This window comes from Erythranthe guttata, chromosome 14 (genome assembly GCF_056151865.1).
Source record: "Erythranthe guttata isolate IM_541 chromosome 14, IM_541, whole genome shotgun sequence".
NCBI lineage: Eukaryota > Viridiplantae > Streptophyta > Magnoliopsida > Lamiales > Phrymaceae > Erythranthe > Erythranthe guttata.
In genome coordinates this window covers 14,957,901-14,983,197 of record NC_142546.1, presented here as the reverse complement: position 1 = coordinate 14,983,197, position 25,297 = coordinate 14,957,901, and the positions used below count along the sequence as shown (strand labels likewise).

At 34.4% G+C, this 25,297-nt stretch overlaps 4 protein-coding genes across 4 annotated transcripts; 1 reads left to right on the top strand and 3 right to left on the bottom strand.

Annotated features, from left to right (window-relative positions):
- Positions 1–428: 428 nt before the first annotated feature.
- Positions 429–4,845, bottom strand: LOC105952437 (ent-kaurenoic acid oxidase 1). Its single transcript, XM_012975988.2, has 8 exons — positions 4,126–4,845; positions 2,801–3,278; positions 1,844–2,107; positions 1,418–1,507; positions 1,251–1,329; positions 1,026–1,132; positions 810–931; positions 429–728 (listed from the first exon to the last, which is right to left on the bottom strand). The coding sequence occupies exons 1-8, from the start codon at positions 4,359–4,361 to the stop codon at positions 632–634; spliced, it is 1,473 nt and encodes a 490-aa protein (XP_012831442.2). The 5' UTR covers positions 4,362–4,845; the 3' UTR covers positions 429–631.
- Positions 4,846–10,893: 6,048 nt separating this feature from the next.
- Positions 10,894–13,441, top strand: LOC105952442 (uncharacterized). The gene is made up of 5 exons (XM_012975995.2): positions 10,894–11,145; positions 11,943–12,059; positions 12,618–12,652; positions 12,833–12,933; positions 13,196–13,441. Exons 1-5 carry the CDS (start codon positions 10,970–10,972, stop codon positions 13,280–13,282), a joined length of 516 nt encoding a protein of 171 aa, XP_012831449.1. The 5' UTR covers positions 10,894–10,969; the 3' UTR covers positions 13,283–13,441.
- Positions 13,442–13,502: 61 nt separating this feature from the next.
- On the bottom strand, positions 13,503–15,336 carry ENA (DnaJ/Hsp40 cysteine-rich domain superfamily protein). The gene is made up of 4 exons (XM_012975994.2): positions 14,998–15,336; positions 14,430–14,526; positions 13,965–14,019; positions 13,503–13,843 (listed from the first exon to the last, which is right to left on the bottom strand). The coding sequence occupies exons 1-4, from the start codon at positions 15,163–15,165 to the stop codon at positions 13,627–13,629; spliced, it is 537 nt and encodes a 178-aa protein (XP_012831448.1). The 5' UTR covers positions 15,166–15,336; the 3' UTR covers positions 13,503–13,626.
- Positions 15,337–15,907: 571 nt separating this feature from the next.
- Positions 15,908–24,579, bottom strand: ABCC9 (multidrug resistance-associated protein 9). Its single transcript, XM_012975989.2, has 11 exons — positions 24,240–24,579; positions 20,774–23,154; positions 20,601–20,687; positions 19,541–20,209; positions 18,532–18,696; positions 18,149–18,443; positions 17,487–17,701; positions 16,964–17,269; positions 16,671–16,734; positions 16,341–16,580; positions 15,908–16,219 (listed from the first exon to the last, which is right to left on the bottom strand). Exons 1-11 carry the CDS (start codon positions 24,271–24,273, stop codon positions 16,095–16,097), a joined length of 4,581 nt encoding a protein of 1,526 aa, XP_012831443.2. The 5' UTR covers positions 24,274–24,579; the 3' UTR covers positions 15,908–16,094.
- Positions 24,580–25,297: the final 718 nt, after the last annotated feature.

Genomic DNA, 25,297 nt, shown 5'->3' with positions numbered 1-25,297 from the left:
ATATATATAGAATATGTTTGGGATATTTTCATCAAAAAAGTCATTCTTTGCAATAGTCGGTCAAAGGGTTTGACTAACGGAAATTAGGAAAAAGGCTAACGGCAGGGGGTGTCTGATGTTTTCTTTACATTAGGGGGGTAAAGATACATTTCACATAGTACAGGGGCGCAAAATGAAATTTACCCTAGAACTTATACTAATTTAATTAAAATCAATATATATTTACTTATTTTAGTAATTTTCTATGAATAATTCTTAAAAAAATCAAGTGCGATGCCCCCGAATTCCCGAATTTTGGCTAATTTATTTTTGCAAAAAATCGTCCACATATAAAATTATCCCGATCCGCCCCGGATTATCTTCCGAGCAAAAAAAATAATTTCCTTAAATTTCGTACATTAGAGTATATAATATATATCTACATTTACTTTTTAAATTGGACAAAATTATGAATATTCATCATATATTATACTAATATTTGTAGTTTAAGGAAAAATCCCAACTTAGAATTACAAAATGTAGTTGGAGAATTAAGTTCTATACTAAGAACAAAGTAACATTTTATTTCTCATAAATCAAAAACAAAATAAATAGAGAGCTCTTATATTAATTAATCTCCTCTCTCTACATCTTATGCAGACACTCTCCTTATTCTTCCTAGGCAGTTGTCCTTCGGCCTCGTATGCGGCAAGTACATCATCGGACTAGCTGGATTATGTCGTTCGAGCCTTCAAAAAAAAAATAATAAACACAAAATAAAAACCATTTCGATATTAAATCGAAGGAGAAAAGAACGGATAGTAACTCACTCGTAATTCAAAAGAAAATGATGAAGGAAGATAGATATCTCGATTTTGGCGAGATCATTTCCGGGGCATAATCTACTTCCACCGCCAAATGGAAGGAAATTTCCGGCTTTAGGTGTAAATCCCTACAAATAAATTTAAATTATATAAAAAAAATTATACCGTAAAATCTTCATAAATTGCTAAGTAATAATAATAATTATTGGTTTCAAAACTCACATCCCATCGAGAAGGATCGAATTTCTTCGGTTCGACGTATGTTTCGGGATCAAAATGAACACTCCTAAACCAGACCAGAACTTTCCATCCCTTAGGAATTGTGTAACCTAAGAAACAAAATAAAAAATGTGAACTTCAATTTTTCCTAAATTTATTATTATTGCTGCTAAATTATAAATATTAAAAAGAATATATGAATCAAAAAAAAAATTAGCATATATATACCGCAAACGTGGACATCTTTCTTTGCTTCTCGGAAGACAACAAGTGAGAATGTGATCACACGAAGTGTTTCATCGATTACCTGTTAAAAGATGCTCGGAAAAAAAAAGAGTAAATTTCGAAGAAATTATATATATTATAAAAAATAATAAAAAAAAAAGGCGGGAAACCTTAGAAAGATAATCCATTTGCCGTATTTCTTTAAGCGAAAGACCGTTTTGATCAGCCGGCCTGTTCTTCACAATCTCCTCTTGCTCAGCCTGAATTATTATTCATGAGAATATCAAGAAAACGAAGTCCAAAATATTAGCTTTTCAATGTCGTCTCGATTACGAATTAGGACAATAATAAATATATTAATTATGTAATACTCCATCTGTCCCGTATTATTTGACTCTTTGAATCATTAATTGCACTGTTTTCGATTTTACCATTTATCGCTCTTAATTAATCAACTGAAAAACAATTAATCAAAAGGGTATTTTAGTGATTTCCTAAGTTCTTTTTGCTATAACCTATGCACATTTATTGATTTTCTTAATATTTGCGCAACAAAAAAAACGACATATAGAGTAATAATAGTATTAAGTACATACCTTGGCTCTTTTGAACACGTCGGGATGCTTCTGAAGAAAAAGGGTGGCCCACATAGTGATGTGCCCCGAAGATTCGTGGCCTGCGTTTAAGTACATAACTAAAACATCGATTATTTCTTCGTCGTCCAATTTTCGCCCATTTTCATCTTCAGCTTCCATAAGAGCATCCATCATATCTTTCTTAGCCTTCGGGGGGTTTTCGCCCCTCAGATTCCTTCTAGAAGTTACTGTGGCTTGAAGAACTTCCACGAGCTTTTTACGTGCCTAAAATTGTAAAAAGCCCGATTTTAAATGCATAAAAACCGAAATTCGTAATAACAATGCTCGTATATGTAAAAAAAAAGACTAAAATAACCTTTATTATTTAATGAGTTGATAAAAAGGAGTTAATGTTTAATAGAGTTCGATTAATAAGGGTAAAATAAGAAAAATGTATTTAATGCATTATTAAAATCTAGAGTGAAAAATAATATGGAATAGTTTTTTGGGCAAATTACTGCTACCAATGAGTTATGGTCAAATTACGAAAACCCCCCTCAACTATCTATTATCTAACGAAAAAACCCCTTCATGGATAAATTTAGGGATTAAATCGGTAAAACCGAACCGAAATTTCGGTACGCCAACATTTCATACCATTTACCGAACTGAATATACGATTTGGTTCGGTAAATAACCGAATTACATAAATTTTATGTAAAAATATTTAAAGGAATGGGATGGCTGTAATTACCCAAACAAGAGGAGTTCTTTCGTAATTTGGCCATACCTCGGGGATGGCCGTAATTTACCCTAGTTTTTTTTAGGAACGATATATAAAAAGACTAAAATACCCTTTATCATTTAATAAGGGTAAAATATGAAAAAAAGTATTTAAGTATTATTGGAACTCTAAAGCGACAGATAATATAGAACATATGTAATAGTAGTTTTATATGCGATTAACGAAAATCAGACCTTAAGAGCAGAGTGGTAAGCAAAACCCGGTATATTAATCGCCATAGCCCTAACGCCATAGTTCAACGCGGTGTATTCTCTCTCCAAAACCTCCATAACTTGCTCGCTCTCGGAGCTCATAAAAATGTGCATGATTATTGTGAACGTGAGCTTTCGGAGTTCGGTTAAGAACTCGATTTCTCCCATTTCCGACCATTTCTCTAGAGCAGTTACGACATTATCTTCGATGTATTTCATGTACACGGACAATGCTTCGTTTCCGTTTACGGGGGCGGAGGTTAATTTACGAAGCCATTTGTGCTCTTCGTCGGAGATTCCGACGAATGATTTTTTTCCGATTAGGTTTACTGTGGATGTGGGCCATCCTGGTTTGAAGGCCTCGTCGTCGGTTAGAACTTTTCGGCATGCTTCGGCTGTGGTGACTATGATGCTGGGATTGCCGAACATGTGTACCTTGTACATTCCGGTGTGTCCGAACCTGAAAAATAAAATCAAAAATTAAAAAATTGTGGATTCTTGATCATTTTCGTGATCGAAAATTGTCTAGGGTAAAATTGGACAAATCGAACAAATTTGGTGTACATCAAAATTTAAAAGGACACATAATATGGGACAAAAAAAAATCTTGCTTGCTACAACGTCACTTATAAACAATCGGAGGGAGTACCTAAATTCGAAAAGGTCAACTTCTCGCCGAAAAAAGTTAAGAATTCTTTCCAAAAATCATAATCTTGAAAGATTTCAAGAAATATTGCCACCTTCAATTTGTGATCATAAAAATGGTTTTCTGGTTTTCAACCAACAAAATGTACCCTTTTCTGCACACACACACACACACACACACACACAAGGGGATTCTTGAATATTTCAAGAAATACTGCCACCCTCAATTTGTGATCATAAATGGTTTTCAATTCAACCATCAAAATGTACCCTTTTTAGCATTTTATCACACACACACACACACACTCACACACACACACACACACACACACACACACACACACACACACACACACACACACACACACACACACACACACACACACACACACAAGGGCAATCTTGAAATATTTCAAGAAATACTGCCAACCTCAATTTGTGATCATTAATATGTTTTCAATTCAAACATCAAAATGTACCTTTTTTCTGCATTTCATCACACACACACACACACACACACACACACACACACACACACACACACACACACACACACACACACACACACACACACACACACATATATATACACTATACAGAGAGAGAGAGAGAGAGAGAGAGGGGGGGGGGGAGAGAGAGAGAGAAAGATGATGGATGATGACCTGTGAATAAAGTCGGAGAGGAAAGAATCAGGATTGGTAGACTTGAAAGCTCTGAGGAAGGACCACATATTACCAATGAAAGGCCAACCAAAATCACCTGGTGGCAGTTCATATCTCCTCTCCCCCAATTTCCTCTCACACCACCAACTATTCACACTCCTCATACCCCTTTTCAAAATCAACAACCCTAATAAACAACAACAACACCACCCCACTAACAACAATTCCCACCCCATCACAAAATAATTTTTTTTTTTTTAGATTTATTTTTTTTATCAAGAAATGTGATCAAGATTGCTTTTTTATTGCTTAATGAGACAGAAAAAAAGAAAAGTAGAACAACAACAACTCCAACCCCATCACCCCCAAAAAAAGAAAAAAAAAAGATTAAATTTTTTTCTTTCAAGAAATCAAGAAATGTGATAAAGATTGCTTTTTTATTGCTTAATGAGACAGAAAAAAGAAAAGTAGCAAAGATATATATTATATATATACAAGGGGAGATTTGGGTTAATAAATAATAAAAATATGGTCTTTGAGAATTGAGAAAGCTAGGGTGGATGGGGGTGGGGGGTGATCTTGCTGCCGGCCTAAATCTAGTGGTTTTGTCTTGTTGTTTAGAGCAGGGATTCTCTTTGTTTTTGGAGATGATTTAAGCAAAAAATAAATAAATGAAGGGGATGATCACAGGTTGTATTTGTAATAACAAAATTGTGGAATTTGGTTAATTGCTGTTCTTTTGTTTATATTAATTATAAAATATGTACGGAATCCCACTTAACACTAATTGACAAGATCAGAGGTGGCACTAATTGTATGTAATAATTAAAAAAAAAATTAAACTAAATTTTCTACCAAGAATTCATTGTAATCGGATCAAAATATGCATTTATATATTGTATCTATAATTACAAGTAGACATGCCCATGGCTCGGTTCGGTCTGATTTGGAATTAACTCGTTGACCACATGATGGTTAATTGTTAACCATACTTCGACCCATGAACTATGAACTGGATTGTGTAATTGCTTCATCCCTTGTAAATTTTCAATTTTTGAATTTTTCTCCTTGTAAAATTTTGTTACAGTTACACTTTGTCCCAACGTATAATTTTTGGTGTATTTTCTCATTGGAATTGCCACGAATCCATCCAATTGAAGGGCATTTATGTCATTTTAGGGATGAATCACCGTAGTAACTGCTAACTAAAGAAGAAATTGAAGATTCTCACAATTTTGGGACTACATTACGCACGCACAATTCATTTTCGGGGAGAAAAAAAAACCCTAATTTTGTTTTCCGTCTACTAGAAAATATAACGATAGTAGAATTCAAATAGAACAATGAAATAACTCAAATGCCTTGAAATGAACAGATAAATGTCAATTCCAATGAAAAATAAGCCGGAAAAATTCTAGGGGTGGTGGTGGTGGTGTTCAATTTATACGGAAGAAAGTGCAAAAACAGAAAAAAATATACGGGGCTGAAGTGCATTTTGTCCTTTTTTTGTGTACTAAAATAAAAGAGGATATGTAATATTTGTTTTGCTTTAGTTGTTGCAGGTAATCTATGAGTGGATTTTGGGTCATGTCTTGAAATATGTTTAGAATCTAATAAACCCTACATTTGTTAGTCTTTTTGCAGACATACACAATTCACTTATGTCTCCTCAATTCATATTTCATTGTTCTAAAGTGTGCCCACATTAATCATAGCAACTCACCATATTTGGATTTCGACACTTTGAAATGTTGTCATCTTTTCTTTTCAATTAATAATCAGCCATAAAATCCTCTCCTACGTGTCTAATGATCAATCATAGGGGGTGGAAATCGGGACAAAATCTTCGAATTCCGCCAGTTCAGATGCGAAAATATCTAAATTTGGAACCGTATTTTTCAATTTGTTGTTCCTATATGTTGTTTTATTTATTCCGTTTTCCCCCCCTCTTTTGAATTTTCTTGCGTTTTCCTGCAAAATTTTGAAAAAGATAGAAAAACTCTGCGAAAATTCATATCACATCCGAATTTGAAACAAGAGATTATACATACAAAATTCCCCGCCGATTCTAAGGCATTTCGAAATCTGTATAAATTTTTGTGTTCCGAATTTTTTGGGATGAAAATTTGAATCCATATTTTACTTCAGAAAAGAAATCTTCCGAAAAAAAGCCATTTCCGTCCGATTTCCACCTCTAATCGAGTGATATTCAATAAATCCCAACTTTCAAAATTTGGAATGAAAATATTGTTCAAAATTTATGTGGAGTTTATCCACTTGTTAAATGGCCGGCTCTATGAATTTTGTAATATAAAGTCTATTATTAAAAAAAGAAAATCAATTTATCCAAAAGAAATATATTTAAAAAGAAAAAAAAAGGAAGAAGATCAGAGCAGTTCAGTTGTCACGTTTCAATTATATTAATTTGCAGGCAACATGGGCCTTAAACAAATTAAGAATAATATAAAAAATAAAATACCCTATCATTCAAACCACCACTTTTGTTTTGACATCTTTAATCATTTATTTCAAAAAAAAAAAAAAAAAAATTGTAATAAATTAAATAGTAGGTTTATTGGAAATGAGAAACCACATGGAGAGAAGGCAGCAGACAAATATATCATTCAAAAAGACTTTACAAAAACCACCAAAATCTATATATAGTCTATGAAAAAACAAAGACTTCATATATATCACTACTTGGCATAAGAATACAAAAACCATTCATGCATATCCCTTTTGAAGAAATAATAATAAATAAATAAATAAATAAGTATCTATTTAATTTTTATTAGGATAAATTAAGCTCACCCTTAGTTAAAGTCGAATTACGAAAAAATCTCTTATGTTTGGATTGTTACAACTACCCATCAACTATGAATCTTCTTACACATTAAATTCAACAGAATCTTCTAGATTCCGTGGAATATTCTCTATTTTGTACTCGTTTTGTGTAAAAATACCATTTCTGATATCGCAATCTGATATTTACAAGCCAAGAGACACATTTTATGATTATCTTGTTGGGTAAATTACAACCATCCCTTGAGGTATGGTCAATTTACAAAAAAACCCTCTTGTTTGGATAATTACATCTACTCCCCTCAACCATGATTTTTTCTTATACCTCCACCCTTATAGTATCAAATTCAACATAATCATCTAGATTTCGTGAAATGTGCTATAGTTTGTACTCGTTTTGTATAAAAATATAGTTTTTGATGCACCACAATCTGATATATTCAAGCCAAAAAACACGTATTATGATCATCTTACTTCAAAATGTGAAGTTCGAATGGAATAAATCGGATACAAAAGTGATAATATTTCATATAATCTCGAAGATTCCACTAAATTTGAAACCGCAAGGTTGGACGTGTAAAAAGATTTATAGTTGATGGGTGGTTGTAATTATCCAAACAGGAGGGTTTTTTTTGTAAATTGACCATACCTCGGGGGTGGTTGTAATTTACCCTTATTTTGTTTCATAATGTGGAGCTCGAATGTGGTAAAACGAGTACAAATTAGAGAATATTCCACTAAATTTAACACAGCAAAAGTTGACGTGTAAGAAAATTCATAGTTGAGGGATAATTGTAATAACCAAACATGAGGGGTATTTTCATAATTTGAAAATACCTCAAAGGTGGTAGTAGTAAAATAGCTATGTAGCAAAAATAACAAACAATATTACATGGTTAAGTGGTAATAAAGGAGCAATAAAATCAACTAAAAATCAACATAATCATTGATATATATTAATAAAATATTCATCATATTTTCACATTATTAGATAGTGAAGTTAATTACAAGTATTTATAAGATAAACCACAACACACCTTCAAACCCCAAGAGGAAATATTGTTTCATACAAGACAATATTTAATTATTTATCGTAAAATTTTACAATCGTAGTCGTATAATATTAAAGAGGTCCGATAATGTTTCATTAAGCTAACCGTGGACTTCGCCGGGTGGCAGTAACGGTAGCTCTTTCGCATCGGGCGAGGGCGAATAAGAAATCGAGATCAACTTAGACCTATATTTCTCGTCCCTATCTCGATTCGGAGATTCAACAAATTCGTCGCTATTTTTGTTGTTTTCCGGCGACATTTCATTAGCCGCCACGTCATCAGTGTCGTAAGAGATTGCGATTAGTGACTCACGAGTCATGTCCTCGGTTAGCTTCTTGCTAGCTTCCGTCTTATCCATAAAATTGGTTATTTTTCCTGCAAACATTTTAACGTAAATGGTGAAAAACTCCGGAGTTTTTTTTCAAGAAAATTCAATGAGTTTATTTATCGGGGTTTATTGCATAAAAGTCCCCGTGTTATTTTATTAGCAAAAAAGCCCCTATCATTTTTTTTTGCAAACTGCCCCCTAAAAACGCACTATTTAGCAGATAATGTGCTAAAAAGTGCTAATATTAATAACACGGGGAGGTTTTTTTTTTTTTTTTTTTTTTTTTTTTAATCAATTCGATATAAAACGGTACTAAATGTGACAGAGCTAAGATTCGTCACAAAATTTCAATTAAAATAAATAAAATGCCACTAAACAAACAAAAACGAAGGCAGCAAAAACGAAAAACACGGAAGAAGAAGGCAATCAGATACAAGAATGTCTTAAAACGAACATCCAAGAACAAAAATGTCTCTAGTATTTAAAATGTCTCTAGTAATACCGTATATCATTTCCACTTCTTCATTTTACGTCTCAATAATACACACACATCAACTTATTTTGTATTCCACTTAGCACCATTTATCAACTTTCTCGACAAATTACGCTACATAAACACAAAGCAAACATCGCTTGATCAACTTATCTCGTCTAGATTAATTAGTTATGGACGACATTAGGACACGAAGATTTAAAGTTACTAATAATCCACTTGAAAAGAAGTAACGGTAATTCATATTTTCCTCCGTATTGCAACACCGAAAGTCAGTTACAAACTACCTAATCGCCGAACAACACAAACTCCAATACCCACAACTATATATATATATATATATATATATATATATATATATATATATATATATATATATATATAGAGAGAGAGAGAGAGAGAGAGAGAGAGAGAGAGAGAGAGAGAGAGAGAAAAATTCCAATTTTTATTGGTACATGGAATCAAACAACGAAGCAAAAACGGTATTCACGTATACACGTAATACTTACATATTAGTCTTTCTTTAGTATTAGCTAAACTTAAACAACCAAGAACACACGAAGAACGAGACTCGCGGATAATAGCAAACGAACAATTACACAAACACGCATCAATAAACATCACACAATTTCAAATAACAACTTGCACCAAAAAAAACGAAAACGGGCCCGAATTGATTATTTCCAGCAACATAAGAAATAAATAAGCTCATCAAAATATAATTTTCATTTCATCTGTCTCAAACCCCTTGCCAATTATGAGTATTTTTATTACCCTTGTCAATTCAAAAAAAAAAAATCAAAATCAAAATCAAATAAAATAGCAGGAAATTTTAGGGGAATCTTCAGAATCATGATCGGATATGTAATCCCCAAAAGATAGAACAAAATCAAAGTCAAGCCAAAGTCAAAGCCACAAAAGCAATAAATATTTGCAGCTAAAGGAGAATGAAAATCGATCAAATACACAATCGGATTATCGCTAATACGAATATGAAAATAAATAAATGAATAGAATTGGAAATTTACCCGTTTGATCGAAATGAAATAGGGATTGTGTTCTTCTTAGCTTCTGGGTTTTGTCCGGAGGGGGTGAAAATAGGCGGACTACTATTGGTTGATCATCGGGTTTGTCGGAAAAACCTAAATTATATATTACTCGATTTTTAAGTACGGCGTCGTATTTGGTTTGTCACGTGAGAAAAGAATATACCGTTGGTGAGTTGAAAGTTGAATTTTAGTTGGGTCGCCAATTTTAGACTTGAGCCCAAATAAAGATTGGCACCCCATAATTAAAATGGGCTTTTAACAAGAGCTATATATTGGAATTTTTTATTGCGGCGTCACCCCTAATGTAAGGTTAAATTACGAAAAATACTCTTTTGTTTGGATAATTACAATCTACCTTTCAATAATGAATTCTTTTACGCGTCCACTCTTATAATTCAATGATTTCGTGGAATTTTTTTCTAGTTTGTACTTGTTTTGTGCAAAAATACAGTTTTTAATGCACCACAATCTTGTTTCAAATTTGTAACTCGAATGGGGAAGAAAGGTTACAAACTGGAAAATATTTTATATAATCTACAAGATTCTACTGAGTTTTACATCTCTAAAGATGGACGTGTAAGAAGATTCTTAAGGTCAAATTACGAAAAATCTCATCATGTTTGAATAATTACGGTCAGTCTCTTCAACTATAAAATTTCTTACACGTTCAACCTTATGGTGTCACATTCAACAAAATCTTCTAGATTACGTAAAATGTTCTCTAGTTTGTACTCGTTTCATGCAATAATGCAATTTTTGGTGCACTAGAATCTGATATTAAAAATCAACACATCTTATGATCATCTTGTTTCAAAATGTGGAGTTCGAGTGGTGTAAAACGGCTACAAACCGGAGAAATATTCCCATAATATAGAACATTACACTAAATTTGACACTGTAAAGGTGGACGTGTAAGAAATTTCATAATTGATGGGTGGTTGTAATTATCAAATATAAGAGGGTTTTTTCATAATTTAATCTTACCTCAGGGGTTTGACCATAATTTACCATATGTTGTATTACGTCCTAACAAGGGGCATTTGGGGAAAACATTTATAGTTAATTTTCCATATTTCTTCTTTACCCCCACACCGGAGACGAGCAGAAGCACCATAAAGAGATGGCGGCGAGACAGAAAGCGGTGGCGGCGCTGCCGACGCTCATGCGAGCACTCCGGAAAGAAGCGGCGCCGCCGAGGCACCAGACGGCGCTGCCTTCGCTGAGAAGAGCATTCTCTCTCTACGATCAGATCAATCTCATCGATAATTTCCCCGACGACCAGCTCCGTTTCCAAGGGTATTTATTAACTCTCTTTCGTCAATTCAGTACATCGCTGTACCATTTTAGTTCATTTCCATAAGAATTTTGGTAAGAATTTGTGTCTGTCTGATAGGAATTTGTGTTAATTTCAAATATAAATTTTTTTTGGGCAAATTAGGTTTGAATAACTGTGTGTATTGTAAATTGATTATCTTCTCATGTAATTTATAGATGTGAGGTTTTATTAAGCAAGCAAATCGATGCTTGGCATTTAAGCCAATAAACGTGTAAAGAGAACCTTCAATTTTAGCCTTTAGATATTAGCGGAATCCAGTCTTGTAAATATATTAGAATTTTAGCGCTAGCCCTTCGTTATATTGTTACATACTTCTGTAATAGTTTGCGTGATTGATTGTCCTTGCATTGGTAGTATGGTACGACTCTTACGTACGTACGGAAAAAAATGGAGTTATGAATGATTTGATCTTTTACTTACCTTAATCTGATAAATATCAATATTTTGCGTTTCTCAGTCAACTTTTGAAGTAAAACTAATAACTGTTACACCTACTGATACTGTTATTCCCTTTACGCGAATTGTTTCACAGCTTAATTTTGAGTTGTACTAGGTTGATTTGGAGGCAATTCTTGCAACGGGCTAGCAAGATTGAAGTATTGCACTTTCATTACTTGCTCTATGTGTACAAATTATTGGTTTTATTTTAGTTTATGTATGTTGAGGAAGTTTATTATTTACAAGTTCAGGAACTGCTGAACCTGCCTTTTATTGTTTATAGAAGCGATTAATTCCAACCTTTGTTCGGTTCTTACAGATTTGATAATACAGGGTTCAAAGTGAATGGAGTCAGGTACGAAGGCAGCTTACTTTGTGTAGGAAATTTGCTCATGTCTTGGACCCCCAAAAGTTTCTCGGAGATCACCGTTGAAAGGTATTTAATATGCTTCTTGAGAGTACTTTAATTTTCTTGTTAAGAGCAGTTGACTAAAAGTTCAAGTACGAAATGCTTCTGCTGATATGTCCAGTCAAAGATTTTCAATCAACTCGAGAAAATGAGGATGGGGAATTTGTACTGAGGGTTTGGTGTTTTGAATACAACATTTGGTGCATGATCGAATTGATATCTTTAGCCTGAAGTCGGCAATTAGTTTCTGTAAACTAAAATGTATGTAAAATATTTGCCAGCAAAATTTCAGCACGTTCGGAGAATATTTTTATTTTTTTAACTATTTCATCGAAGGTTCTTGTTTCTCCTCGCCTTTAATAATATTATGCCGTGCTTTTATTGTGTAGAATTGATTATTTTTCATATTTTGAAATCTTTAGACGAGTTATGTTCTGAATGTTCTGTAACCATTACATGATTAGAGAACTATTCAAAATTTGTTCGTGCAAAGATTTTGCTAGCAATGTCTAAAAAAGTTTCCTTTTTAGAGTTGTTTCAATGTCAATTCCTGATATAGTTCCGTTTTTATGATTCTTTTTGCAGCTTGTCTATTTTTAAGACCGTACGACCAATACCAGGTGAGTAAGTGTAATAGAAATGCATGAAAAGTGTGTACTACTTTGTTCAATCAATTTTTCCCCTTATTCACTTGGATGAGAGATGAAATTATTCAACGAGGAGAGAATTCTAGCCAAGATTGTGGAGATTTCCTTCACAGAGACATAGCTAAAATCAGGCATTTGTTTTTGATATTCCAGAAATTTTGATTATTGGATGTGGAAGGGATATTCAGCCGGTAAAACCTGAAGTTCGTAGCTTCATTCGTTCCGCTGGCATGAAAATAGAAGCAGTTGACTCGGTACGTAATCATTTAAATTGCACGGTTCATCACCTTTATACGAGACAAGTTACGATTTCATGAACTATAGCAAAATATAATTTATAGACTTATTTTACAAATCTTTCGGTTGTCTTTCCTTTGTGCGCATTTCCATTATATAGCTGTGGTTGTATGATAGTAAGACCTTGATTCACTGCATAACTACTGTCCACTATTTTTTTAATTTAAATTTGGAAACTGCCTCATATTTATCGAGTTTTTTGTTGTTACTTTATTGAAGAGAAATGCTGCATCGACGTACAACATATTGAACGAAGAAGGAAGGATAGTGGCGGCAGCTCTTATTCCATACGGAGCTACTTCTTGAAGCATATTGTTTGTGTACATGTTTGTGAGACTCCAATAACCTTTGTATGCATTTTCTTCTTTCGGATTAGTGTCTCAGTTTCGTACAAGTCTGCTGAAAACGATGCACATCTGATTAATTGAAAAAAAAAATCAAATTTCCATTTCCATTCCCTAATAATCCGGTTTATTTATTTATTTATTTATTTATTTTTCCGAAGAAGATGAAATACTAAACAAAATTGTTACAAAAATATTGATTAGCCAGTGTTTCGACAATTCCATTAACACTATTTGCAGAGGATTGCTTTTAATTTTCCCTTTAAACAAACAAACTTATACAAACATCTACAAATCAATCAGATTTCAGCTTTCACTCCCTAAATCTGATTGGTCGTCGTCGTTCAGCAGTAGCTCGGTAAACGATTGTGAACCCTTGAGATCAAGAACTTTATATATCTGATTATCTTGCAGTAAATCGGTATCCTTCTTCATGAATTTGAACCCCATTATATATCTGTATTCCCCTGTTCCAATACACCGGTCACAGTATCCGAGCCCGCTTCCACCACAACTCTTGCACCTGCAAACGGATTTTTTTTTCAATCAAGAACTTCGATGAGATTGTCTACACGCCAGCACATCGTACTTACGGTACAACCAACTTTTCGATTGTGACATTAAGAAAAGTTTTTCCACCTTACCATTTTGGCCACTCTCCTTTTGGAAGCACTGCCAATTCGACGTGATTTGTCCTTCCTGTTGCAGTAAACATCAGATGAGATATTTCGGGTTTATTGCATTTAAACCCCTACGGTTAAGTCCAATTGATGCAAAAAATATCGCAAACTAGCCCCTAAAAATTTACCATTTAGAATTTTTGCTAATATTAATAAACGGGAAGGTTTTTTAGCAATTAGATATAACACGGGTACTGAATTCGATTTTTTAGCATATTAGCTAAAACCGTCGTAATTAAAAATGCACCCTAATTGTCCAGTGATAGGCAAGGAATCGAGCTTAACTAAACAAATTCCATTTCCACATATAAATGTACAAATCGGCCGTATGTTTAGGATAAAATGACGTAAATCAGAAGAAGAAAAAAAAAATCGGTATTTTGTCGGTAGATCATAAGAGAAATTGAAAGAAAGAATGATATATCTTACCTCTTCCGTTGCAGTTGTGGCAATCGACTCTACCGCTTCCTCTACATACAACGCAAGGCGGATCTGGCTTTGCTATGCTTTCTCTCCGAACATTCGACTACAATAAAATCGAAATGTATCGTTATGAGAAAGCGGAGACTGCTACAAAATTTATTGAAGTAAATCAATAAAGACAATCACTACTTAGCATCAGATTATTTAAATTTATTTAAGTTCACTATGAACTGTTTATATTTCAATGGAGAAGTTTCACACACACACACACACACACACACACACACACACACACACACACACAGAGTATTTTGTCTGAGTGGAGTTTGGGGTAGCTACTGAATAGTTAAACCTTATAATTCATGATTAAATTGCTGAAAAAACAAAATCTCAATCCACTAATTAGGTATTCTGGCCAAATGAACAACAAAATCATTCATCCCCCAACAAACGCCCTAAATTCGATGGCGAATCCAATCCCTAAACTAATTCATCAACAAAATTAACACGAATTTTGAGAAGAAACAAAAAATGGAGCTTAGAAAAAAATGGAGAACTGAAGAAATACACATGCCTCAGTTCTAACGAGCCACGAACGCTTCGAAATTGAGAGGAGTCGCCTCGCCGGCGACGGCGGCGGCGGAAGGTTCCGATTAGGTGGTGGCGGTGCGCCATTTCCGGTACTCGTGGCTTCTGATGTGACGGTGGTTAGCGAACTCGCTGCTCGCAATATCACCGTCATATTATCTGCTACTTGTTTTTTCCAGGACTTCCTCTTCCAAGCTTAAAATCGCAATCACTTTTTAAGTTTAAAATCGATTTTTTTGATTATTTCCAAATTCTAAGCAAAGTCGCACTTCTTTTTCATTTGAAAATCGGGTTAAATTTCATAATCCCAACTTTTTTTTTTCCCGACATTAATGAAAAAAAAAGTTGATTGTATATACAAATTTGCTGGAAATTTCAATTTTGGAGTCCAATTTTAATTTATGAAAATATTGAGAAAATTCTTAGTCCTTCCAAAAAATGTGGTTATAATATTATTATCAACACATTTAATATGATGCATTTTAGGTATAATTTATGTATAAAAGATTAAAGTAGTGATAACGAGAAAAAATTGCATGATTATAGTAAATAAATGACATTTTCTTAAAACAATTTGGAATTTCCAGAAACAATTCTGCAGTTTTTTTTTTATTTTTTTTTAATCGAAAATATAGAAGTAACTCGATTGCCTAAACAAGAGTGAATAATAATTCAACTCTTGAAATTTCCAGAACCCGCTTCTCATTTTCGAAAAAAAAAGTGATTTTGTTTTGTACTTGTATTTTCCAATCAATACATCCGATTTCCATCCCTATGAATTCGAATAACAATGGGCATACAAAATCTGGAATTGTCGGATGGGTTGGTTTTTAGGCCAGTAATCGACCGACTCAGCCCAGTTCCAACCCTAAACGAGAGTAACAACTTCACAAAAATTGTAGCAACATTAACTATTACTTTCAACCTTCTTTGTTTCTGATTGCATAAATCATAATAATTAACGGTTAACCAACAAAAGATACCATGTTCATTGAAACCAGTCCGAATATTTTTCAACTTTTTTTTTTTTCGTTTTTCATGTAAGATGATGAAATACTAAACACGAAAAAATTGCATCAAGAATCACTCCAACTTCGGTATGTTGTTGAAACTCTGCGATCTCATCGAGTACTCCTTAATCAATTTAGAGAAGAAAGAGTTCTCTCTTTCCAATAGCTTCGCTGGTGAATCATACTCTGCTATTCTTCCTGAAAAAAAAAAAAAAAAAAAAAAAAGAAATCGAACGAATTTTTCATGCAATTAATAATTTAAAAAAAAAAAACCCTCGAAACAAAAAAAAAAAAAAAAAAAAGTTGGTTATGTTCTTACCATCACTGAGCACCAAGACAAGATCACTGTCTATGACGGTGTGGATTCTGTGAGCTATTGTAACAACGGTTCGATCTTCAAATTCCCGACTGATAACTTTCTGTATTACACCGTCAGTTGCAGAGTCAACCGAAGCTGTTGCTTCATCAAGAACAAGAATGCTGCTTTTCTTTAGTAGAGCTCTTCCTAGGCAAAATAGCTGCCTTTGCCCTACGCTCCAGTTTTCTCCGTTTTCAACCACTGTCCGAAAAAAAAAAGAAAAAAAAAAAATATCATGTGTGTGTGTGTTTTAGAGGACTTTGAGGTTTAAAATGTCGGAAAAAAACGAACCTGTCGATTCCAGCTTTTCCTCCTTTTGTCTCACTATATCTCCTAATTGACATTTATCCAATGCCTGCAAAAGAAGCTCGTTTCATTTAAGATAAACGCGGACAAATCAAGAAACCTAAGACCGAAATTAATTACCCTTTACAAACTTTAAGGAAAGATAAATTAGTTGTGCTACAACGTATATGTAACATAATGACAATGTTCCGAAATATAATTCAACTTGATTTAATTCAATTTTTCCAAGTAATAAGTTATAGTTATGTTTCGTATTTTTAGAGTAGATTTTGTTGTACCTCCCAGATTTCGGAGTCGGAGTGTTGCTCTAGAGGGTCGAGATTTCCTCGAACGGTGCCCTCAAACATCGTTGGATCTTGAGGAATAATGCTGACCCTTGATCTTAAATCATGAAGGCCGATCTTTGATATATCCACATCATCGATAATAATGGTGCCTTCTCTTGGCTCCACAATACGGAAAATAGCTTGAATGAGAGTTGACTTTCCACTACCGGTTCTTCCCACTACCCCGATTTTTTTCCTCCCGGGAAATGTGCATGTTATATTTTTCAATACAGACGGTAGATGCTCAGCGTAGCGTATCTGCAAAAAACAAATTAATAAATAAATAAAAATTTGAATTGTTGAAAATGTTGTATATTGTTTTTATTACTATAAACCCTATGCTACGTTTTTCTTAGCTCACCTGCTCTGTTTGATTTTGGCTTTTCGAACGTGGCAGAGGGGTGTCTTTTGCGATTAAAGTAAATGTAGGGGTGGTGAATGCAAAAAAAAAAAAAAAAACTCGATATTCATATACCTGCAAATTTTCGAAGCAAATAGTTCCAAAATGTGGCCAGTCTATCGGAGGCCTACTCTCTTCAATAACAAGAGGGGCTTCGCTTGTAAGATTCGAGTACTGAAGAATCCGTTCTACGGATATCATTTTATTTTCGGCGTTGCAAATATTCCATATCACGGAAGCTTGTAGAACATTCAAATTTATTCCATAAGTCACTGCCAAACCTGCAATACCTGTGATAACATTCGGTACAAAAGATACAAATATACAATTATTAGTCAACATTTTAAGTTTATTGCATTTAGCACCCTTGTGTTATACCAAATTGCCAAAAATCCCTATAATACTTTTTTTTGCACAAAAATCCCTTAATAATGCGTTTTTAGGGGTAGTTTGCAAATAAAATTGAATCATAGGAAGAATTTTGCTAATATTTATAACGCAGGTAGTTTTTTTTTAACAATTTGGGTAAATTCTGGGGGTGCTAAATGCAATCAACCCTAACGATTATATATATATATATACATATATATATATATACTATGTATATATATATGTATATATGTATATATGTATATATATATATGTATATATATATATATATATATATATATATATATATATATATATATACATATATATATATATATACTATGTATATATATATATATGATATTTACTTGGATTTATGATTCCTTCAGGGAGAGTGACGAGCAAAACGAGTGAAAAGGCGAAGACAAAATTGGCCAACTGATTCAGTCTAAAAGAAAGCCACTCCATAGCCGACACATTATGAAACCATGGCCTCGAGTGATTATCAATGAGGCTTAAGTTAGCATCTGTGAACCGTTCTTGTTGGTTAAATGCACGTATAGTTGCGGCTCCGGTTAGCGATTCTGCAAAATGGTGAAGGATTGGGGCCCGTTCGATTCCAGCCAGACGGGCCAATTCTCTCGCCGTTGGTATATAATATTGCTGCCAAAAACAAAACGAAAAATTGTGGAAGAGTTTTTTTTGTCTGAAATTTATTTATTCAAAAAATTGAAAGTTTATTATTAATTACCTGGTACCAGATGCAGATAGCTGTGACCGGAATGAAGATGACGAATACTTCCCATGCAACTTGTGACATAACTGCTATGGTACCGAGAAGCTGGATTATTGAGAATGCACACCATCCTAATTTGTTCGCCATTTCTAAGTCGAGCACGCTTTGATCCGTCGAAGCCTGTTGTGTAATGATTGCCACTATCTGATTAGGAAAAGATAATATATATATACTTTTAACACTAGTGAGCGATTTGGTTGGGCTAATCTTATTTTTACCAGTTGATAAGATCGATAAGATCTTACGTCTGATAAGCTTATTCGAAAGTGAAAAGTTAATTCTTACTCCGTCCCGAAAAAAATAAAAAAATGGAAAAATTGGAATTCAAAATTTCGGAAATTGAACTTATTCCAAAATTTGATTTTTTTTTTTTTATCGGAATCGGGGGAATTCAGAAAATTCCAATTTTTTTTTTATTTTTTTTTAGTAAATTCAAGTCCTTTACACGGGGAAGTAGGGGAGGGGGACTCAGAACCCTAGACCTTTTAACCTATTGGTAAGGCTAGGTACTAATAAGTATAATTATAGGGTAAATTACAGACAAATCCCTGAACTTAGGCTAAATAACAAAAAACACCCCACATATCTGTAATAACCAAAATAGAAAATGTGTACAATCTATTATACATTTTGTTAAATAGGTGAGAAATAAAAGAAAATATCTAAAATTGTGTAAAGTGTGTTCCCCAGAATCAACAAAATCCGTGAAAAGCCACGTTGTAAGGGGTTTGGAGTAAGACGGAAACAAACCTCGGAGGGAGTTTAGTAATTACGAATAGGTGGGGATATTTTTCGCTATTTAGCCTAAGTTTAGGGGGTTTCTTTTTTAATAAAAATCGAGTTTTCGGAATGATTTTGAAAACTGAAATTTGATCGGAAATCGGCGGGAGTCGGAAATTTTGTTCTTATTTCAACCCCTACGAATAAAATCGAGAAATTAAATTTCTGATGTTGAAATGCTTACCCGATTCAGAATTCTCCCGGTCGGCGTAGAGTCAAAGAAAGCCATCGGAGAACGGAAAACACTGTTGAGCATATTACTGAACAATTTCTCCGACGTCATCAATCCGGCAACCGCCACCAAAGAAGCCCTAATCAGCACACAGAAAGCGCTGCCTAGAGCAAGGAGCGTGTAAACAAACAGCACAAATCGCATTCCGATCAACGGCAGATCATCTCCAGCGGGACAAGCCCACGCCATCCAGTAATTGCTCGAGATCTGCAGCACCTGGAACGACGTCTGCGCCAGGATTATAATCGGAACCAAAACCCCTCTTTTCGCAGTCGTCAAATACGACAGGTAAACTTCTCTTCCGATACTGCCCTTTTCTCTCTCCTCTTCCTGCACCAATCTCCCTTCCTCCTCGGTGATCTCTACGCATAGATTGTGCTCCGAGTCCTGCTTCGTGTGCGGGAATTCCTGATTCGCGGCGGCGTCTGCTTCAGCCGCCGCCGCCGCTTCGTTCTCGGCCGCCGCCGCCGGTGCATGATCGGAGATTCTGCTGGAGTTTTCTACCGATTGGACCGATTCTAGGGCTTCATTGTGGGCCCCAACTAGAACTTCGAATCCGATGTTTTGCTTCAATAGCTCGTCGAAGGTACCTGCTTGTGATATTTTTCCATTTTGCATCACCTGTAAAAGTTAATTGCATTTACCACCCCCTTTATTATTACCAAATTGCTAATTAAGCCCCTCGTGTTATAAATATTAGCAAACAACCCCTGTGATGCATTTTTCGTCGTTATCTAATTTATTCTAACGTCAATCGATATATAAACGAATACCACCAAATATTTGTGAATAGCTTTATTGCAGTCGACACCTCTGTATTTTCTCTAATTGCTAAAAGACCATCTCGTGTAATTTTATTAGCAAAAACCCCTTGTGACTCAATTTTTTTAGCAAAATGCCCCCTTGAAGTTCATTTTTTTAGGTAGTCATGTGCTAAGACAATGCATTACAAGGGGGTTTTTTGCCTAATACTCATAAAATGAGGAGTGTTTTAGCAATTTATCGAACTTACCAGAATGAGGTCTGCTGCAGGTAGAAATTCAACTTGGTGAGTAACATACACTATTGTCTTCTCCTTAAGAATCCCCATCAAGCAATCCTGTTTCACATACATAAATTCCTAAATTTATAGAAATACCACCAAAAAATAAATTTGTTGGCAAAAAAACCCAAAGACAAACAAACCTTAAAGAGTTCTGTTCCAGTGTGTGCATCCACAGCACTAAAAGGATCATCAAGCAAATAAATATCTGCATCTTGATAAACCGCACGTGCGATTTGAATCCTCTGTTTTTGGCCACCACTCATATTTATCCCTCTCTCTCCAATCTCCGTCAAATCTCCCGCCCCGAAAAGTTCGAAATCCTTCACCAAAGCGCAAGCCTCGATCGTCCTCCAATACTTCTCCCCATCGTACTCCTTCCCGAAAAGAATATTCTCCCGGATATTCCCCGTCAATATCCATGGCGACTGCGGCACGTATGCCTTAGTTCCCGTGATCCTCACCGCACCGGATAACCTCTCCATCTCGCCCAACACGCACGATAGCAAGCTCGACTTCCCCGATCCGACGGTCCCGCAAACCGCCACCTTCATTCCCTTTTTAACCCTCAAATTTATATTATCAAGAATCGGAATCTTCGATTCGACTTCCCAACCGAATTTCCCGCCAATAATTTCTACATGAAACCCCGTTTCGTCGTTTTCGACAATGTCAACGGCGTTTGACTTGATCTCGTCTTCTTGTAGATAAGAGGAGATTCGATCAACCGAAACTTTCCCTTGAGCCATCACATTGAGCAAATCGGGCAAATTAAAAATCGGATCTTGGAGCATCCGGAAAGTGGCTAGAGCGGATAAAACCGTACCCGCTTTGAGCGGGACCCCCATCAAAACGCAACCCGCGAAAGTGATCACCGATATGAAAGTGGGCGACCCCCAAAAGATGAAAGTGGTGACACTTGTCAATCTAAGAGACTTCCAAAGCCAATTGTGCTCCGTTTGTCTTAAAGATTCGATTTTTTTAAGGTACCGGATATCCCACGCTTGTAATTTTAGCGTCTTCATGTTACGAAGAACTTCCGAAGTGGCTTTCATGCGTTCGTCTTTCGCTTCCATGATCTTCGTTTGGTAACCCTTTTGCATCCGAGTTAACGGAATATTCCCCGCCATTACTAACAGAGTTACACCCAACGCCACAAAAGCTCCGTTTCCAAGATTCATGTGCAATATAAAGATAGCTAGTGATATTTGTATAGGCAGCATCCATAACGTGTTCAAATACCACGTGAAGTCGGTTATTCTTTGCACATCTACGCTCATTATATTGATTATCTCGCCACTTGTACGGCTCTGCCTTGTTTGGCTCGACAGAATCAAACCCTTTTTGTAGATTTGTGAAATCAAAGCGGCCCTCAAACGGAGCCCTAATTGTCGGGCCCCGAATATCCATTGCCGTTGAGCTATAGTCTCCACCAATTTCGCCACAAGAAACCCTAATGCAAGAAAATAGCCGCTCGACAATCTTCTTGATTTCTTCTCGTTCAAGAAATCGACGAAGAATTTGATTAGGTAGGGCCCCACGTAAGAAGTTGCTGCACTTGTGATTGCGAAAAGTGCGTTTATAGCGGCTTTCTTCCTCGCGAATATATATATCGCCTTGTATATAGAGGGGGTTTGAGTTTTGTCCTTTTCTTTAATGTATTTGAGGCATTCATCGAAATTCCGCGAGAGAAAATCTGCAGAGTCTTTTATATCAACATCGGGGACTTCTTCTTGATCGAGCGGCTTTTTGAATCCGTATTCGAAGAGTGGATTAAGCCAAGAGAATGTGATTAGTTGAATAAGAGTGGCTCTTCCATATGGACTACTATCTCTCTTATAAGTAGCTTGTGCGTGCTTTTCGTTTTTACCGTTGAGAAGTGGCTCGGAAATATTTATCCCGTTTTCGATTATGATGGAGGATAATCCCAATCCCGTTTTCCCACGGATTGATAATCCTAGTAGGATAGTGGAAGCTACTAGATTGATAATATCAGCATATTCTTGGAATCGGAGTTGACTGTGGTTCTTGATTATAGAACGAGCATCGATAATCGAACGAGTAATAGATAACAAGAAGCTCGAAATCCACCACGATCTCAAAATCCACGGGAAATAGATGAGCTTCGTGTTTTTCCGGATTTTGCAAAGTGCGACTAGTGTGATTGACCATGATATCACTTGCGTAATCCTTGACGAAAGGACTAGGCCTTTGTAGGGCCCACACACATTGGCGGTGCTTAGTTGCGAATCGAGCAAGGCAGTGAGTTGAGTGACGAGGATTGTGATGGAAGAAACGAGGGAGAGTTTGAGGGAGAGGGTATATTTGTCATTTGTGTGGTATTGATCTTCGACTTGGCTCGACTTGTTTCTGCGTTTGCATGAAGAATCAACGTTGTTCATTATGAAGAGGATCGATATAATTGCGAGAAAACCGAGTTGGAGGATTATACTTGCTTCTTCCAAGAGACAAGGGGTGATTATTTCTTGCCATGCAAGTTCTTGAAATCGGAGAAACATCGAATCTGTCGAGTGTTTACGAAGAAAAAAATTGAGTCATCGACGAATAATTACTCTTATAAATTATAAAGATTGATGAATGATAGTATATATACATTAAAATGAAACTTGAAAATTAAAAAAAAAATATATAATTCATTTTTATTGAAAAACCGAAACCTTTTTTTTTTATATAATTAATTTAATTTTTAAATATCTTTAGGACTTTTAATTTGCTAAAACATGTGAGGGGTCACATGCTAAAACATGTATCTTGTGAGAATAAATCCTTATCCAAAAATGTTTCTCATGTTTCCTTCTGTTTTAGTGTGAGTTTGATAAAATAAATAAATAATAAGTAAAAAGGATAAAAATCTAGACAACTGTGTATGTATTGTCGTGGTAATATTCTGATTATATTCCTTTCTAAGGAAAAAAAAAAAAAAAGATTCCATGTACCAAAAAAAGAGAAAAATAAAATAAAAGTAAAGTACCAGTCCTACTGATATTGCACAGTGAATTAAGATTAAATATTAGTATATTCCATTAAAGAATAATTGTGACACACCACTGACTTTGCATACAGTAAAATATATATCTGTAGATAAAGAATGTTTTGGGGTCAAATAAATAAATAACCTCAACTTTTGGATCTCAAAATAAATTCCTGCATATTTCGTTTAGTACAAAGTGTAAACAAACATACATATAAACACAACCTAGCTATAGCAAACTTAATAAACACATTCAAAAGTTTGTAAACAATTATTTAATAAGTATTTGGGTGGGCCTAAATATTTTTTTTTACGCACAACTCGAAAAATAACAGATCTTTATATAAAATAGTAGACTTTCGACAAACTGTGGGTGCAACGGCCCCTCGTAAATCCTATGTTGGCTCTGCCACTAACTTTGGTTTAAAGAACTAGAAGATAAAACAAGAATTGGAGAGTTATGAATTCAATGAAATGAAAAAATTAGTTTTTGAAATATATATATATATATATATATATATATATATATATATATATATATATATATATATATATTGTGTGTATGCATGTGCATGTTCTTGACGTTGAGAAAAGGATCAGAGAGTAGAGGAACTTACTTGCAGCAGCGATGAACATTTGTGCCAACACCATTAAATTAATTTCCACCAGCTCTTTGGATTTTGTTTCTGTATTTATCAACTCTTCCTTTTTTGCTATATTTCTTATGAAGATTTATATTAATTTACTGCAATATAATTCTGTGGTTGAGAAACTTAAACTAAAAAAAAAAATACTTTTCTTTCACACTGAGTGTGTGAGAAAAAAGAAGAGAAAAACAAGAGTCTGAAACAAATTTATCGCATGTTAAATAGACAGTGATAGGGGGTGGGTGGGGGGTGGTGGGGGGCGTAGTTTCTTCACAAATTCCCACACTATATAATATATATATACTACTTTATACATATAATAACTTTTAATTATATTTATAATTTTCAATATATATATATATATATATATATATATATATATATATATATATATATATATATATATATATATATATATATATATATATATATATATATATTTATTTATTATGTTGAATTATTTCTTCATCACGTGATGGCCTCAATTTGTTTGATATGAAATCACATAAAATTATGATGTGAATAATAAATTTCTATTTAATGTTTTACTTTTTATTTTACAAGTTACAACCATGATTCCTACATTAAATGGATTTTTTGTATTTTTAATTTAATGGATATTTTTAATTAAAGGAAAAAGAAATACAAATACTTTGGGTATATATAGTCTGATCAGCCCACTATTGAATGTTTGCTGGAAAATAGTGTGTTGTTGTGCCTTTTGACATGTCCTGGTGGGAAATTCCATCGCCTTATCAACACTTAGCTTAATTTTAATAATTTTATTTATTTATTTAATTATTTGTTTAATTAATTATTTAATTATTTGTCTTCTAGCCTGATTATTGGAGTTTATTTCATAACATAAATAATTAATATATGATTAGCTGTGGTGCACTAACCTTTTTTAGTGGGAAAAGATGGTAGAAATTGCTATACAATGTTAACTATTTGTGCCTCGTTTATTTTATTTTATTTTTTATTTTATAAAATGCCAAAACTAAATCGTGTATATTTTTTTAATAAGT